The following is a 14,597-nucleotide window of genomic DNA, read 5'->3' as shown; positions in this document are numbered from 1 at the left end:
CTTTTTCGATATGGAGATTACCACTCGCGCATAAAGCGAGAGTAGCGAGTGGGCTGTCGCCGGTGAATCCGAGCTCAATCTCGGGTTCATCTACCGAGGCCCCGTTTCGTTCTCGTCGCTTTCTCCATCCTGCGAGCAGGTGAATTCGATCTTTCAACGTGTTTGTTGATGTCTGTCTTGTACTGTTCCATTTGAAATGTGTTTTACTTCCCGACATCGTGTTGTCTTTCCTGGTCTTTTTGGATTTAGTTGTTGATTTAGGTGAAATGTGTTATATATTGCTTTTTATATTCTCAAATGACAGGTGAAACTGCAACAATACTGTTTTCTTGATTTTTTTTGGGATTTGTTTTGTTCTTAGTTTTGGTTGTCATAACCCAAATTCTTTGTTTTTAAGTCAAAGTCTTGAATTTTTCCTTACAGCCTAATTTGTGAGATTAGTCTTTCCCTCCATGACCTTTGGGATTTATTCATAGTTTGTCACACTTATCCATACGATTTTTTTGGGTCCTTTATTCTACTACTTTTTGTTGTATGAACTTTGGTACTTCTTTGCCTTTCATCCATAATATTCCCGTATTTGTCCAAGCGACAAGTAATCCTAATGAAAAAAGTCAATACATGGATCTGTCTTTTCATTATTGTGTTCCGTTTCATTCTTATTTCTTTTTGTTGTCTTATATGTTATTAGATACAGCCAACTTGGTAGTTTCTTTCATTAATTTATGAATAGTGTGATAGTCTAATCTCCACTTTGGTCACGAGTTTGTACTATATTTTTGTTCCCTTTTTTGCAGATATGGCTGGACTTGCACCAGAAGGATCACAATTTGATGCTCATCAATATGATGCTAAAATGAATGATCTGTACGCCACCTTTACCCGTCTCTCTTGCTATTTTTCTGTATTTGATAGTTTTTCCCATAAGTGATCATTGTACATTTTGTTGTTTGCTTTCATATGGCTAATACAGGCTTAATGCGGACGGACAAGATTTCTTTACCTCGTATGATGAGGTTCATGAAAGTTTCGATGAAATGGGGCTCCAGGAAAATCTTCTCAGAGGCATCTATGCATATGGTAAGTAATCATGACAACATTTTCTAGTTACTCAGTTATGTTATAATTATTGTTTGGGGTCAGACTTTGAACATTGTTCTTTATAGGTTTTGAGAAACCCTCTGCAATTCAGCAAAGAGGTATAGTTCCTTTCTGTAAGGGATTAGATGTCATTCAGCAAGCACAGTCAGGGACAGGAAAAACTGCAACTTTTTGTTCTGGAGTCCTGCAGCAGCTTGATTATGGTTTGGTTAAATGCCAGGCCTTGGTTCTTGGTCCTACTAGAGAACTAGCACAACAAATCGAGAAGGTTATGCGGGCACTCGGTGACTATCTAGGTGTTAAGGTTCATGCATGTGTTGGGGGAACTAGTGTCCGTGAGGATCAACGAATTCTTTCAAGTGGCGTCCATGTCGTGGTTGGTACTCCAGGTCGTGTGTTTGATATGTTGAGGAGGCAGTCCCTTCTACCTGACTACATCAAAATGTTTGTGTTGGATGAGGCGGATGAAATGCTCTCACGTGGTTTCAAGGACCAGGTATCCTCCGTGATCATTGCCCACGTTGATTTAACAACTTGATTATATTTGTTATGAAGCAAATCTTGATCTTTTTTGTTATTGTATCATAAATTTTTCTGGTGATATTATATATATTATGATTGCAAGCATGAATGTGTTTTTCATAAACTTGAAATTGCATGTTTCATTTGTGATTAGAGTTCTTACTCAGGATCACTACGTTTTATATTAATGCGCTTCAGGCTCACATGGGTTGGACTGAGCACTGTCAGTGACTTCCTGCTACAAATCCAACTATTTATCTGTTAACCAACCTAAACATATCTTATACTAGTTTCTGCCCTAGAATTTTGTGGTGTCTTGTTTGCAATAAATTATAATTTGACAACTCAAAATCAAAAGTTTTCATCTTGATATTTTGTGCTTCATTTTGGGAAGCATCAAATTTATCAGCTTAAACTTCTGATTAACTTAACAGAGTATCTAATTGTTTTTGGATCAGTTATATATTTTGGTATGCTGATATCAAATTTACTAACTCTTATTGCCTTGAAGCTGTTTGTGTTTGTTTTTTGCTTTTCTGCAAAGCTGACCCCTTTTGTCTGATATTCTTTAACTTTTAGATTATCATTTCTTTTCAGCTATTGTTTATTTAGTGGTATGGATCAATTACTCCATTTTGCCTTTGGGCATCATTGTACATCTTCCCCCAATCTTCCAATTATAAGATTGCAGCTCCTTCTCTGATGTAATTATAAGATTGTGTCATTGTACATCTTCCCCCAGTCTTCCAATTATCCATCTTCCCCCTTTTGTCTGATATTTTCTATTATTGCCTTGAAATTTTATTTTCCTACTAAGCCATCAACTTCTCGAATGATGTCCATTGTGTTATTGAATCTTGCTACATGTTCTCATCTTTAGAATCCTAGAAACAATAATCTTTTAACTAGAAATAAAATTAACAGCAAGAATTTTGGATTTGGCAGTATGATTCCAACATAAAATTATTTTCATCCTGTAGGCTAAAATTTGAGAATACAACTGTCTGGAACAATGATTCTTAAACTTCCAGCATTACTTGATACACAGTATTTTGAACATATGTCTGACAAAAGAAAAAAGGCCGACTTAGTGTCTGTGAAATGGCTAAACCAGAATTTTTAAATTTTTGAGAATTCGGACTGATGTTGTTTACATGGCATAGATATCTTGCCTTAATCCTCTCATATACAGTTGATATTTGCAATATGATAAAATGGATTACGATTTTTTCATGTTAATGGTGAGGTTACAAGTATAATTATCTAGTTACTGTTTGTTCCTGATTCATGCTACAATGAAATGAGTCCAAAATCTGTCTCTATTCTGATCCAGTTGTTTGTACTACCAGTAGGAAAAAGAAGACCCCATAATGAGCTATAGTATACAAATCTTCTGTTACCACAGACACTATTCATCATCTACTTTGACTTTTAATGTGAGAATTAATTTTTTTCCTGTTGCATGCTACTATCTGTCTACTTAGCTCTTTGATGTGATACAAAGTTTGGGATTGCTTATATCACAATGACTTTTTTTTACTCTGTCCATGCAAATTATACAATTTCCTTGGAGTTATCAATTTGATTGTGCTTTGCTTCTTGTTTTTCATTGCTAAAGAACTGCTGGGTAATGTTGTGAAGATGCTAAAAATCTAATAACTATGGCCCACATATTGCTTGTGCATGTGGATCTTGAGTATGTGCCTTAAAATGCACTTTTCTAGCTTGTTCACCTGTAACTTTTTGTCTCCCTTTCATCCAATTAAGTCTCGTGAGTCTGAAGTAACTTTTGCCTATAAATTTAACAATTGTTGTATTATTTCAGATTTATGACATCTTCCAGCTACTTCCTCAGAAAATTCAAGTTGGCATCTTCTCTGCCACCATGCCACCTGAAGCCCTTGAGATAACCAGAAAATTCATGAACAAACCAGTTAGAATCCTTGTGAAGAGAGATGAACTTACCCTAGAGGGTATTATGCAGTTCTACGTCAACGTCGACAAGGAAGAGTGGAAGCTTGATACTCTTTGTGACATCTATGAAACAGTGGGCATCACACAAAGTGTTATCTTTGTTAATACCCGGCGCAAGGTAGATTGGCTCACTGACAAGATGAGAAGCAGGGATCACACGGTCTCATCAACTCATGGTGACATGGATCAGAACACTAGGGACATTATAATGCGTGAATTCCGTTCTGGATCCTCTCGTGTTCTCATCACCACCGATCTTCTTGCTCGTGGTATCGATGTCCAGCAAGTCTCACTCGTGGTAAACTATGATTTACCAACCCAACCCGAGAACTATCTCCATCGAATCGGACGAAGTGGACGGTTTGGAAGGAAGGGTACTGCAATAAACTTTGTCACTCGTGATGACGACAGAATGTTACTTGATATCCAGAGGTTCTACAATGTGGTGATAAATGAGCTGCCTTCCAATGTTGCTGATATTATCTAAAGAGCGCCTTCTCTCCTAACTTGATATCTAACTTTGGCTTTTTCTTTCCAAGTAATTGTCAAACCATCTATTTTTGGTGGTAAGTTTTGGACCATTTTCTTTCATAGTAAGTTTAAACAATTTATTTTCTTACAAAGTTCTGAAGCTGCTTCTCTTGTTTGGCATCCTTAATCTTCTTTGTGGATTTCCTGAACGTTTACAAATTATGTAGACCCCTAATCATGCTAAATTAGGGTCAAAGCTTTATTTTTTGTTAATGTAGTCAAATGTTCTAACATGATCCAAACTCTTGATATGCCCAAATGTTTCAGCTATTTAATTTTGGATTTCATTGTCCCTGATTGGATCTGCACTCCCATATCCTCAAATATGTAAGCATATTCACTACTACTACTACAAAAATCAATAAATACTAAATGCTAAGTAAAATAGGTTAAAAAACAGTCATTTGATACATACAATTCTGTTCTTGGAACTATTTAACCACTCTACCTGCTAGAAATTACACTTCTTTTGTTGGATTACTCAACAAAAGAAAAATATTACTCTCATTAGGAGGTAGATTAATACTGATCAATTCAGTATTGTCTTCACTACCTATACAGCTATCTATTCTGCCACATGGGTTTCCTATGCCACTATTCTGCATCACAGCATGTTGAGGTTGAAGGCAAACTCTGTGATCTCTCCTGGATTTCTTCCTTTTTCATTTCTTTCCCTGTCTTTCTTCATGTACTCATTGTATCATATTACTAATATTTTATGTGGCGCCTACCCTCCTTTTCCTGCACCAGAATAATTAAAAGGAAAAAGAAAGGAAAGACTGAAACTGCAATATCAGCAGTACTACAAGCATGTTACCCTAATGTACTGTTAGCTAGGGTTCACTTGACATCTAATTCAAGGAAGCTTGCTGCATGTTCCCATGAAATCAGCAGCACTACTCCCCCTCTAATTTGACCCATTCTTGTCCACTGTCTGCCTATGCGTTCCTGTGTATCTTCACACACAAGTAAAAATCCATTTGCTTACAGTAAGGAGTTGCACTAAGACAAGAAACTAAATCCATCGAGTTTCTCCAAACTACCATTTGGAAAAGCGAAGAAGAAGAAGAAGAACATGAAAGCTTACAAGAAACTGCAAGGGTACATCTAATGCAATAAATCTAAAGTCCAGCAGCAGCAGCAGCAGCAGCAGCATCCCTCTCCTTCAGTACGCAGGCCAGTAGCCTTCGAGCTCCATGCAAGAGTCCACATTGTGGTATCTCGTGCCGGCGATCGTGGAGTTTAGATCGGTGCTAAACCCTTCACCCATGGCTCCGATAACCCCGTTGGCCAGCTCCGAGGAAGGCGGCTCAGCCACCCCCAGCGGCTGCGTTAGAGGGACTGTCATCGTCCGCAGAGCTGTTTGCAGTGGCGGCGGCGTAGGAGCTCCGAGGTTTAGGTTCAGACCGGCAAGAGTGAAGGCTCCTCCGGGAAGGTTGAACTGCGGCTGGATTGGCAGGTTGAATCCATGGGCGCCTCTGGAGAACCTCGAGAGCTCCATCAACTCGGCGTTGGAGAGATAGCTCCGAGCTGCGCCGAAGTGGAACGGATCGTTCTGGACCAGAGAAGGTATCATGGGGACGTGGTAGGGGTTGAGCCGCGGCTGGTGCGTGGCACACTTCTTCCCGCCGGAACTCTTCATGAAGACACGGCACACGACCCATTCATCCTGTCACACGAAGGGCAACAGATGCGTGATCACGTTGCATGATGCAAATGCTGCATCTAACGAAGATCAAACTGTTGCAACTTCTGGCTTGGATATTATTATGAGACTTCCTTGTTCGCTTGATATGACAGCATAAACAATCTTCATCTTGTTGCAGTAACAGTTATTTATAGGATCCGAAGTAAGAATCATCCAAAGAAATAATACAGTGTAACATTCGGCAAACCCTAATCGAAACATGCATATGATAGTTGATAGTGTTACCTTGTTGCCTCTTAAGGCAGATTTAGAATGAAGGCGGTACTCATGCATAACCCAGTTGGTCTTCTCCCCTCTCGGAGCCCTGCCTTTGTAGAAGACCAGTGTCTTCTTCATCCCCACCAGCTCCGACGTGTCGCTGTTGAAGATCTCCTTGTCCTTCCCGGTTGTCTTCCAGTAGCCGGCGTTGGTGGCTCGATTGGTTCGGACTCCGGTCGGGTATTTCCGGTCGCGCAAGCTGAAGAAATACCATTCCTTCTCTCCCATCTTGGCTTTCCCTGTTGACAGGCTTGGAGGGTTAATTGCTGTGTCTATACTCATCAACTGCATCTCAAGGCTATAACTAGAAGACGGAAGAAAGAAAAGAGAAACCTACTCATTCTTAGCTTGCTATCAACTTCTAAGAACATAAGATATCCTTGACCTGTTAGGGTAAATAAAGGTTGCACATCCCTCCCTTTCCAACATATGTACAGCAGATCGCAAGATAAAAGAGGAGACTATCCTCTTACAGGCAATTCATGCAGAAAGATGGGCAAATTTTTGGCTTGGACGTGTTGCACTTGATCTTGATACATAAAGAACCCAAAGTAGAACTTTAGCAAACCCAAGTATGTCAAATCGAAGGTCGAGTATGATGACACGATGAGTTACTAATCAGAAATACTGTAGCATATCTGCTTATTTGTGATTCTAATCACATGATCATTCCTCTTATAGGATCATCCTTTTACTTCGGTAAGAAAAGAGCGCATGTTAGAACTCACTGAGAATTGGATTTTACCTGGGAGATCCCATGGTTCGCACTTATTGAGATCGACATCTGCGATGGCTCTTGCACCGAAATCTGCCTCGGTGATCTTGTTGGTGAGATAGTGAGTGATTAGCTCTTCATCAGTGGGATGGAACCTAAAGCCGGGAGGCAACTGTTCTTCCTCCTTGACCGCTCCTCCTTCCATGTCTATCTCCCTCCAGCAGACGGCACTTCAGCCCTTAAACACACTGGAAAGCACAAAGATGTTATGCTTCTAATACTCAAGCTAGATGATCGATGATGGTTTCCTCCCATACATACATAGCGAAGGGAAGGAAGCCACGAAGAGGGAGGATGGAAACGAGCTATGCGCTTAACGAACAGCAATTACTACCTAAAGGTGGGAGATGAAGAAGATGCCGGTCAAGGAGAAACGCACGGCAGCTCCTGCAGAGGAAAAGCGCCAAAGAGTCGTCTTCTCCACACTGTGACGAGAAGGCTAAGATTTAAGTCTTTTGGTGGGGGGTGGAATGTGTTGGTGAAGCTCTTACCAACTAAGGGTCTTCACTCACAAGCTGCTGAATGAATTAATTAGAGCCAACCGCATGCTCATCCAAACAAAAAGCTATGGGTGGTGACGAATTGTCCCCTCTTGCATGCTCTCTGCAATTTTACTTCTTTATCCATGCCTCGACCATCAATAATTAAGCACTCTACGCTCTATTTCTTGGAACTCTTCATTCTCTCTATCGATCTCTAAGTAAAACTTCACTCTTATACTTGCAAATCAAAGAAGTTGGGGTTAACAGTTGTTTCCATGCCTTGATATATAGACTCGAACCCAAGTTAGCTCGACGAACACCATCGTAGCCCATGCATGGTGCTTGCTCGAAGATTACTTTCGTTTTTTCTTTCGAAGATCACTGGAAAGAAGGGATTCAAGTCGATTCCAGTCTTCCATCTTAGGTGGTTGATCAAAAGATTGCCTAATCAAATCTGCATGGACATCATCTTATGGAGCTACAAGATCTAAAACTGGAACAACAACCTCTTTGATGAAAGCTTGTAAGGAAACCGTTGATGAAACGCAGTTGTCAGTCATTAGGATACGCGGATGTGATCGATGGACAAAGTTGGGAAACGAGGCGTCCGTCCTCCGAGTAGGAGTAGGGCAAACCAAGACGAAAGACCAAGCCGACAAGATCACGTATCCCGGACACAGTCAGATTCTGACCAAAACCCCTTCCCCACGGAGGTGGTCAGCAACACGCCATGTGGTGGTGGGGCTCACGTGCTCCTTGGCCCCCAGCCCCTCGTGCAGCTCCACGCCAGCCCTGGCCCCACCCCCACGTCACGACACCCGTTTGACCGGGAAGCAGTCGGTCATGCGAGCCGGGTTGGGGTCTCCCCACGCACAAACCCTCTCCCAGTTTTCTAAGACACCATCACCACACCACTACTCTTTGAATGAAGAAGATGCAGCTGTATCCTGCTTTGGATCGCTCAAATTTAGGATCTCATGGTAGCCATCGGGTGTATTATATCATATCCAACGTTCTTTTTCGTGGTCAATAATTGTCCCTATTTTGTTCCTTTTGTTGTGTCTTTGTACGTGAATCGGAATTTGATATTGTGGTGGCGTTATAAGACATTGATAGTTATTTCTGAGGGACAACGAGACATGGATAGTTGAAGGCAATAATATTACAGATTTTGTTTGGGTTTGTGGAGTTAATTCCCATGAGAACTAAGTTAGGTAGAGCAAGTTCTTTTATTAGTATGCATTTAGCTGCACATTAGTCTGACATACTCTCTGAGGAGACACTGATAATTGAATGCTTTTGTGCTTTTGTCGACAGGCTACAAATATATTCTCTTTATGTACATGAATTGTTGCATAAAAAAAGATAGGTTTCTTTCCTTATGTTTTTTCTTTTATTTTGAGGTAAAAGTAAGGTTTATATTGCTTCAAAAAAAACTCTAGTATGCTTGGTTTTTTGCATGTATGTGCTTCATACTAAATTTACAATGTTAATCTATTGGTAAAGGTGACTAGTTATTATGTCATATTGATGTTGCATTTGCAGGTGTTAATCTGTATGTGTTGCCTAAGATATGTGGGAGCATCTCCCAATATTGCTGATTGCTATTGTCCATAGTTTACATCCTTGGTTTGTTTCATCAGAGCAACAACATCCTGGATTTTGTAATCTTGATCAATGTGACTGAACTAGGGTTTCTGAAATGAGTTACTTGATGTTGATAAGTACCATAGTAAGATGTTTTGTCTTGAATCTGTGTGTGAGATGAGACAAAACAATCTTGCTCCTCAGATAGCTTTAAATATGTAAAGATTTTAGCAGCAATGTAGTGATTGATACACTTTGCCAATATGTCAGTGCTATCACAAATCCCTTTCTGCTGTTACTTATCAAGTACTTCATGACCTTTTTGAGCCATTCTACTGAGATATGTAGGTGGTCTCTCAATGTATATAGTTGTGTCTTTCTCATTTGCATACCTAAAAGGGTTTTATGATATGTTAAGCTTGATTGAGGTGCTTGATGTGCATCTATCTCTCTAGATCAGTTTCACAGTCATGGGCAAAAACAAAATCATTTTCCGGAGTAGGTAGGTTGCATATTTCAGTGAAGAAGAGGTTTTTGCATGTGAATATTAGGGTAATCTTGAACATGCAATCATTCAAACCATCATTGATCATGAATTTTTCTCCTAGTTTCTTGATCTATATATCAGTGTGATGTCCAAATTCATGCATTTGTTGCATCAAGCAATCGACAACATTCTAATGTTTTTATGTTACCTTAAGGGTTTATGCTTGCATAATTTGTTGGAGACATAATTCCATCATGTTTTCAACCTCATTTCTCATTTCTTAAAGTTGTCTCACGTTTTCATATTAAGTTCAATCATGTTTTCCACATCTTATCTTTAAGCTGCTTAGGGATGAAATGAACACCATGATAACCAATTCTGAAAGTTGTTTTGACAACTCATCTCATATCAGAATCAAAAAGATTAAAAAGTAAGATCAGAAGAAAATTTTTATGGTGCTTTTGTCATAAATAAAGATAGATTATACACAATATGCCTTATAATTCAACATAAAATTCATGTATGCATTTATATGTATAAAGATGGACTCAACTTTAGGTTTCACACTAATTGTATGTGGAATATGTCAACAATATTAGATACTCTCATGTTCTCTTGCTTTTTCTTATGTGATCTGATGTTCTAATGAATTCCAGTTGTTGGCTGATCATATTATATAGCACAAATAGTAATTGTTCTTTCATACTTGCTTGTCAAACACTTCAACTATAAAATCCACCAAGGTGTCATCTTCATTATCTTCTTTAATTCGACTAAGAGCTTGTTAAACCTAACATCCAAAAACTAGAAATTTTTTATACCATTACCGAATCATACAAATCTTCTAAGAAGAACAAGTTAATTGTGTTTTTTTTTTCCTTAATTCAACTTCAGGAAGTTATTGGTGGTACAATGCAAGAAACAAGTTATAACTAGTCCTATGTCCAAATCTGAAAACTAGATTGCAGCAAAGACTCATCACTACAAGTGCAATCATACTTCATACAGATCTTCATCCATTGAGTGCTACTTCAATGGTGAAGATGTTTTAAAGACAATATATTGTTTGTCTGCATGAAATCAACATCAAGAGAAAGCATCAGACAATTTTAAATTTGCATCACTTTATTACTGGTTGTAATTATGACAATCTACATGCTCATGTTGGACTAATTACTAAGAATCTTCTTGATTAAGCATTTGGTTACACTTTAGTTATTCAGAAAATGGATGTCATTATGATATGGTAAAACGAAAAAAGATACAGAAGCAAGTCTCATAATCATTTGTGCTTGTATAATTTAGACCTATGCAAAATCCTTAATCGTTTAGCATCAGAAGTAGTCAGAACATAGATTTGTGAATCTTTCTGATAATAATTACTTTGATGCACATTAATGCCAAGCCCGAATAAGAAATTGACTTATGAGGAGAAAAATATGTATTCTATAATGTCTGCGAAGACTAGAGAGCAGTTCTCTTGGAAACCAAATGGAAGTTTCAGTCACTTTTGCCTCATTATCAGAAGAAAAGTCTTGACAGAAGAAATAGTAGAATGATTGATCAAGAACTATTTTTCATGAATCTTTGCCGACTGTGGTGTCGAATTGAGAAGTATTATAAGTTGACCCGAAAACTACTCCTCATCGACCCATTTCAAGGTGGATCATCTGTGATGTAATTGTTCAAAGTTGTTCAAGATCATGCATGCATCTAAAGACACCATTTCAAAGTGTCCATGCCCATCAATCTGCATGTTAGAAGGATGTGCACACTACCACTTGTTGGAGCCATGTCAACCTTTGATTTGTTCAGTGACCAAGTCATTTTGAGGCCATCTTCTAGAGAACCTACTCCTGAACTATCATCAAGACAAAATTAAATGGTCTATATTGATAATATCTTATCATTATTTTGTGTCAAAAAAGTGTAAACCACAGTTTACAACATGTCGGCGAATCTGATGCAGGCATGACAGGCTTCTGCAGGTAGCTGCTTAGAATTACTACTCTTACAGAAGCCTATACCTTTTTGCAATAGCTAGATTGCTGCTTGGGAAATGAGGAGGGCAGAACAAAGTGAGAATGAGATGGGAACTGTGTCCAAACCATATTAGAATGGTCATGAAGAGTAGGTAAGACTGTGACATATAGCTATCCCTATCTGTGGATTTACTTACGAGACACTTCAGCAATTTTTTATCTCTCATTCTAGATAACTTCCTGTGCAGTCACAATCTACTTAGACTGATAGATTGTCATTTATGTTCAGATCAATTGTCACTGCTTGGTGCGGAATAATTACAGTAGTTCATAATGTAAGGATAAGGTCATACTGTTTTTGTTGCTTTCGTTGCATTGCTACATTAAAGAATCAATATGAATCCTAAAGAAATAATTGGTTTTCAGTAGGAAAACAGCATTAAACATCTCATAGATTTAACATAATGTCAAATGAGATTAAATCTTGGACCTCAAGGTAACCTTTTAAGTACCTCCATCTTATTTTGGTATCATCCTTTTTACTAACCTGATAGCCCATGATCCTTTTTCTCTTTCTTTAGTCATTCTTTTAATTTTACTCATGGGAGCTAGGAAACTTCGGCTCTAAAAAAAATTAAGATATAAAAATCTAATTCTTCTATTACTATACCTAGGGTTTCAATTTTATAGTTTACAAGCTAATTTTTTCAACTGATTTTGAGTAACCTAAACTTTGAATTTATCTTTGATTTTTGGTTTGTATGGATCTCTTATGATCTTAGATTAGTGCATAAAGTTATTACTATCCCGATTTGAGTTACTTAAAATCTTCTATTTTTCAAAAAGGGATTCTATTCAAGCTAAATTGACCTACTTAGATATATTATTAGGCTTTGTCTTTTTGATATATTTTAAAATGTTACCTTAGGGTTATGTGAGATTGGAGTTGAGTGAATATCATTTATGTGCATCAAAATATAAGGTTTATAAATTCAGATAGTCTTAACCTAGTTGAGCATAATAGAATATATATTGGTAGTTGAATTAGAATGGTAGTTTAGCCTTGGAATGATTTCATTTTAAGTTAAAATTTGATGTATATTTAGTTTTATATATCTTTAATTTTTTTAAATTTTAAAGATAATTTAGGATCATTTGGTTAGCCAAAATTATGAAATAAAATTTCTTTATAAAATTATATAGTAGTTTGATTGATACTAACTAGTTTATTTGATTATAGAGTGAATTATTAAAAAAATAATGATGAAATTTGGATAAATTTTGGGTTAAGTATAGATTATTTTATGAGAGATTTTATCCACTTTTCTATGAATTATTATAATAAATTATTTTAAATTAATAATTAAAGATGTAGTATTCTTAATTAAGATATTTCATAACTCTATGCTTCTAATTTGATAGGTGTATCGCTCCCTAGTATACTCAATTATTAAGGAATATAATTTTTTATTGATATTTTTATTTTTGAGTTCAATTAGGTAAGTATAAATTTAATATTATAAAATAATTATCATATAAATTATTGTATTCATAATATATTTTTAAAAATATATTTCGAATGATTTGATTCTCATGAGCTAGACATGAGCTAAATATGAATGCATATATTTTATAAGTATAAAAATATATGATTTGCAAGAAAAATGTTATGTATGAATACATATATAATGACGAACAAAGTGAAATGAAAGTGCATGTGGTGTAGGAGTAAACGAATATATTATGATATGTAATATATGTATATGCTATGATGTGTAGTATGGGAGTATACACATATATTATGATATGCTGTATGAGAGTATACATATATATTACGATAACATATAATGTATAATTTTATGCATACATTATAACATGCATTGTAGAAGTACATATATATAATTATATATGATGTGAGAGTGCACGTATATATTATGATGATGTGCTGTGTGAGAATGTATGTACATGCTATGTTACATGGAATAGAAGTTTATGAATTTATTATGTTTCTTGTATGTGCATATAAGCATTCAAGAGATTATAAGATGATGTGACTATTGTTAATTATTGCTAATGATATTAAAATGTTATATATATGACATTATATTTGCTCACTTGTAAAGTTATAAAGATTTATACTTATTAAATGATTATTCACTATAGATTATATTTTGCAAATATGAACAATGAGCAGTGGGTATTTTATGTATATAAATTTTGGATATGTTATATTATATATTTTTTGTTTAATTATCATAATTATGTACAAGTATAAAAAATAATATGCAAAAAAATCTTATCATTATGTTTAGTAAATTAGCATGTTTTAATTTTTACACTTATATCTATAGCAATAATAAAAATTTAAATATAATATCCTATCTTAATCATACATACAGAGTATTAATGAAGTTAAAAATAAAATGTTATCCAGTAACTTTTTTTGCCAAGATAAACTTATATGAATATAGTAACCATTGGATAGGAGACTAAGAAAATAAGAAAAATCAGTGACTAGTTGAGCATTTTTGAATCAACCAAAACAAAAACTGAGCAGATCTTTGATCTGTAGGCTAAACTGGTGTCAAATTAAATTCCTCAATATGAATTGTACCCTCAGAATTTGATTTTACTGGATTTAAATTCCAAAGTAAAGTCAGTTCAGCTATTCTTGTAAATTACAACATTCCAAAGTATACACAGATATTAGACATTTAGATGGGATGATTTCTTCATTAATATTTTATTTTCAATTCTGCAAATAGTACACATGATTGTCTTTTGGGAATGAGAGAAAAAACTGATTGTATTCATTATAATAATAAAAAAATGTAATAAAGATTTTAATTGAATATTCAACAATCCCAAAGGTTTATGTGATTAGAAAAATGATATGCTCTAATGTGTAGTCTTAGACCCAATAAACAAAATCATGAGTATTGCATAAATATACTTAAATCAAATACAGGATAAAATAAAAAGATATTGTTGTGGAATTCATGATCTTTTGATACCATCATAAATAATTTAAATAAATCGATCAATAATCCCAAAATTTTAAACTATGGAGAAAAAACTCATAAATATTTTAAATCAAGTGATTGATAATCTCAAAAGTTTAAGAATATTTATAGACTTTAACTGTATGTTCGATCATTTTACGTTATATTATTAAAGGAATTAAAAGATA

At 35.9% G+C, this 14,597-nt stretch overlaps 2 protein-coding genes across 3 annotated transcripts; one reads left to right on the top strand and one right to left on the bottom strand.

Annotated features, from left to right (window-relative positions):
- Positions 1-4,220, top strand: LOC103992304 (eukaryotic initiation factor 4A-9). The gene is made up of 5 exons (XM_009411951.3): positions 1-139; positions 798-867; positions 974-1,080; positions 1,167-1,597; positions 3,449-4,220. The coding sequence occupies exons 2-5, from the start codon at positions 800-802 to the stop codon at positions 4,082-4,084; spliced, it is 1,242 nt and encodes a 413-aa protein (XP_009410226.2). The 5' UTR covers positions 1-139; positions 798-799; the 3' UTR covers positions 4,085-4,220.
- An 887-nt stretch (positions 4,221-5,107) lies between these two features.
- LOC103992302 (NAC domain-containing protein 92) lies at positions 5,108-7,357 on the bottom strand. Of its 2 annotated transcripts, none has more exons than XM_009411949.3 (4): positions 7,204-7,357; positions 6,840-7,057; positions 6,062-6,333; positions 5,108-5,797 (listed from the first exon to the last, which is right to left on the bottom strand). In XM_009411949.3, exons 2-4 carry the CDS (start codon positions 7,012-7,014, stop codon positions 5,294-5,296), a joined length of 951 nt encoding a protein of 316 aa, XP_009410224.2. In that variant the 5' UTR covers positions 7,015-7,057; positions 7,204-7,357; the 3' UTR covers positions 5,108-5,293. The 2 variants fall into 2 exon arrangements, with proteins under 2 accessions (XP_009410224.2, XP_064974073.1); XM_065118001.1 differs by having other exon boundaries at positions 7,131-7,256.
- Between the last annotated feature and the right edge of the window lie 7,240 nt (positions 7,358-14,597).

This window comes from Musa acuminata, chromosome BXJ2-7 (assembly GCF_036884655.1).
Source record: "Musa acuminata AAA Group cultivar baxijiao chromosome BXJ2-7, Cavendish_Baxijiao_AAA, whole genome shotgun sequence".
Taxonomy (NCBI): Eukaryota; Viridiplantae; Streptophyta; class Magnoliopsida; order Zingiberales; family Musaceae; genus Musa; species Musa acuminata.
This window is presented reverse-complemented; position numbering and strand designations above follow the sequence as displayed.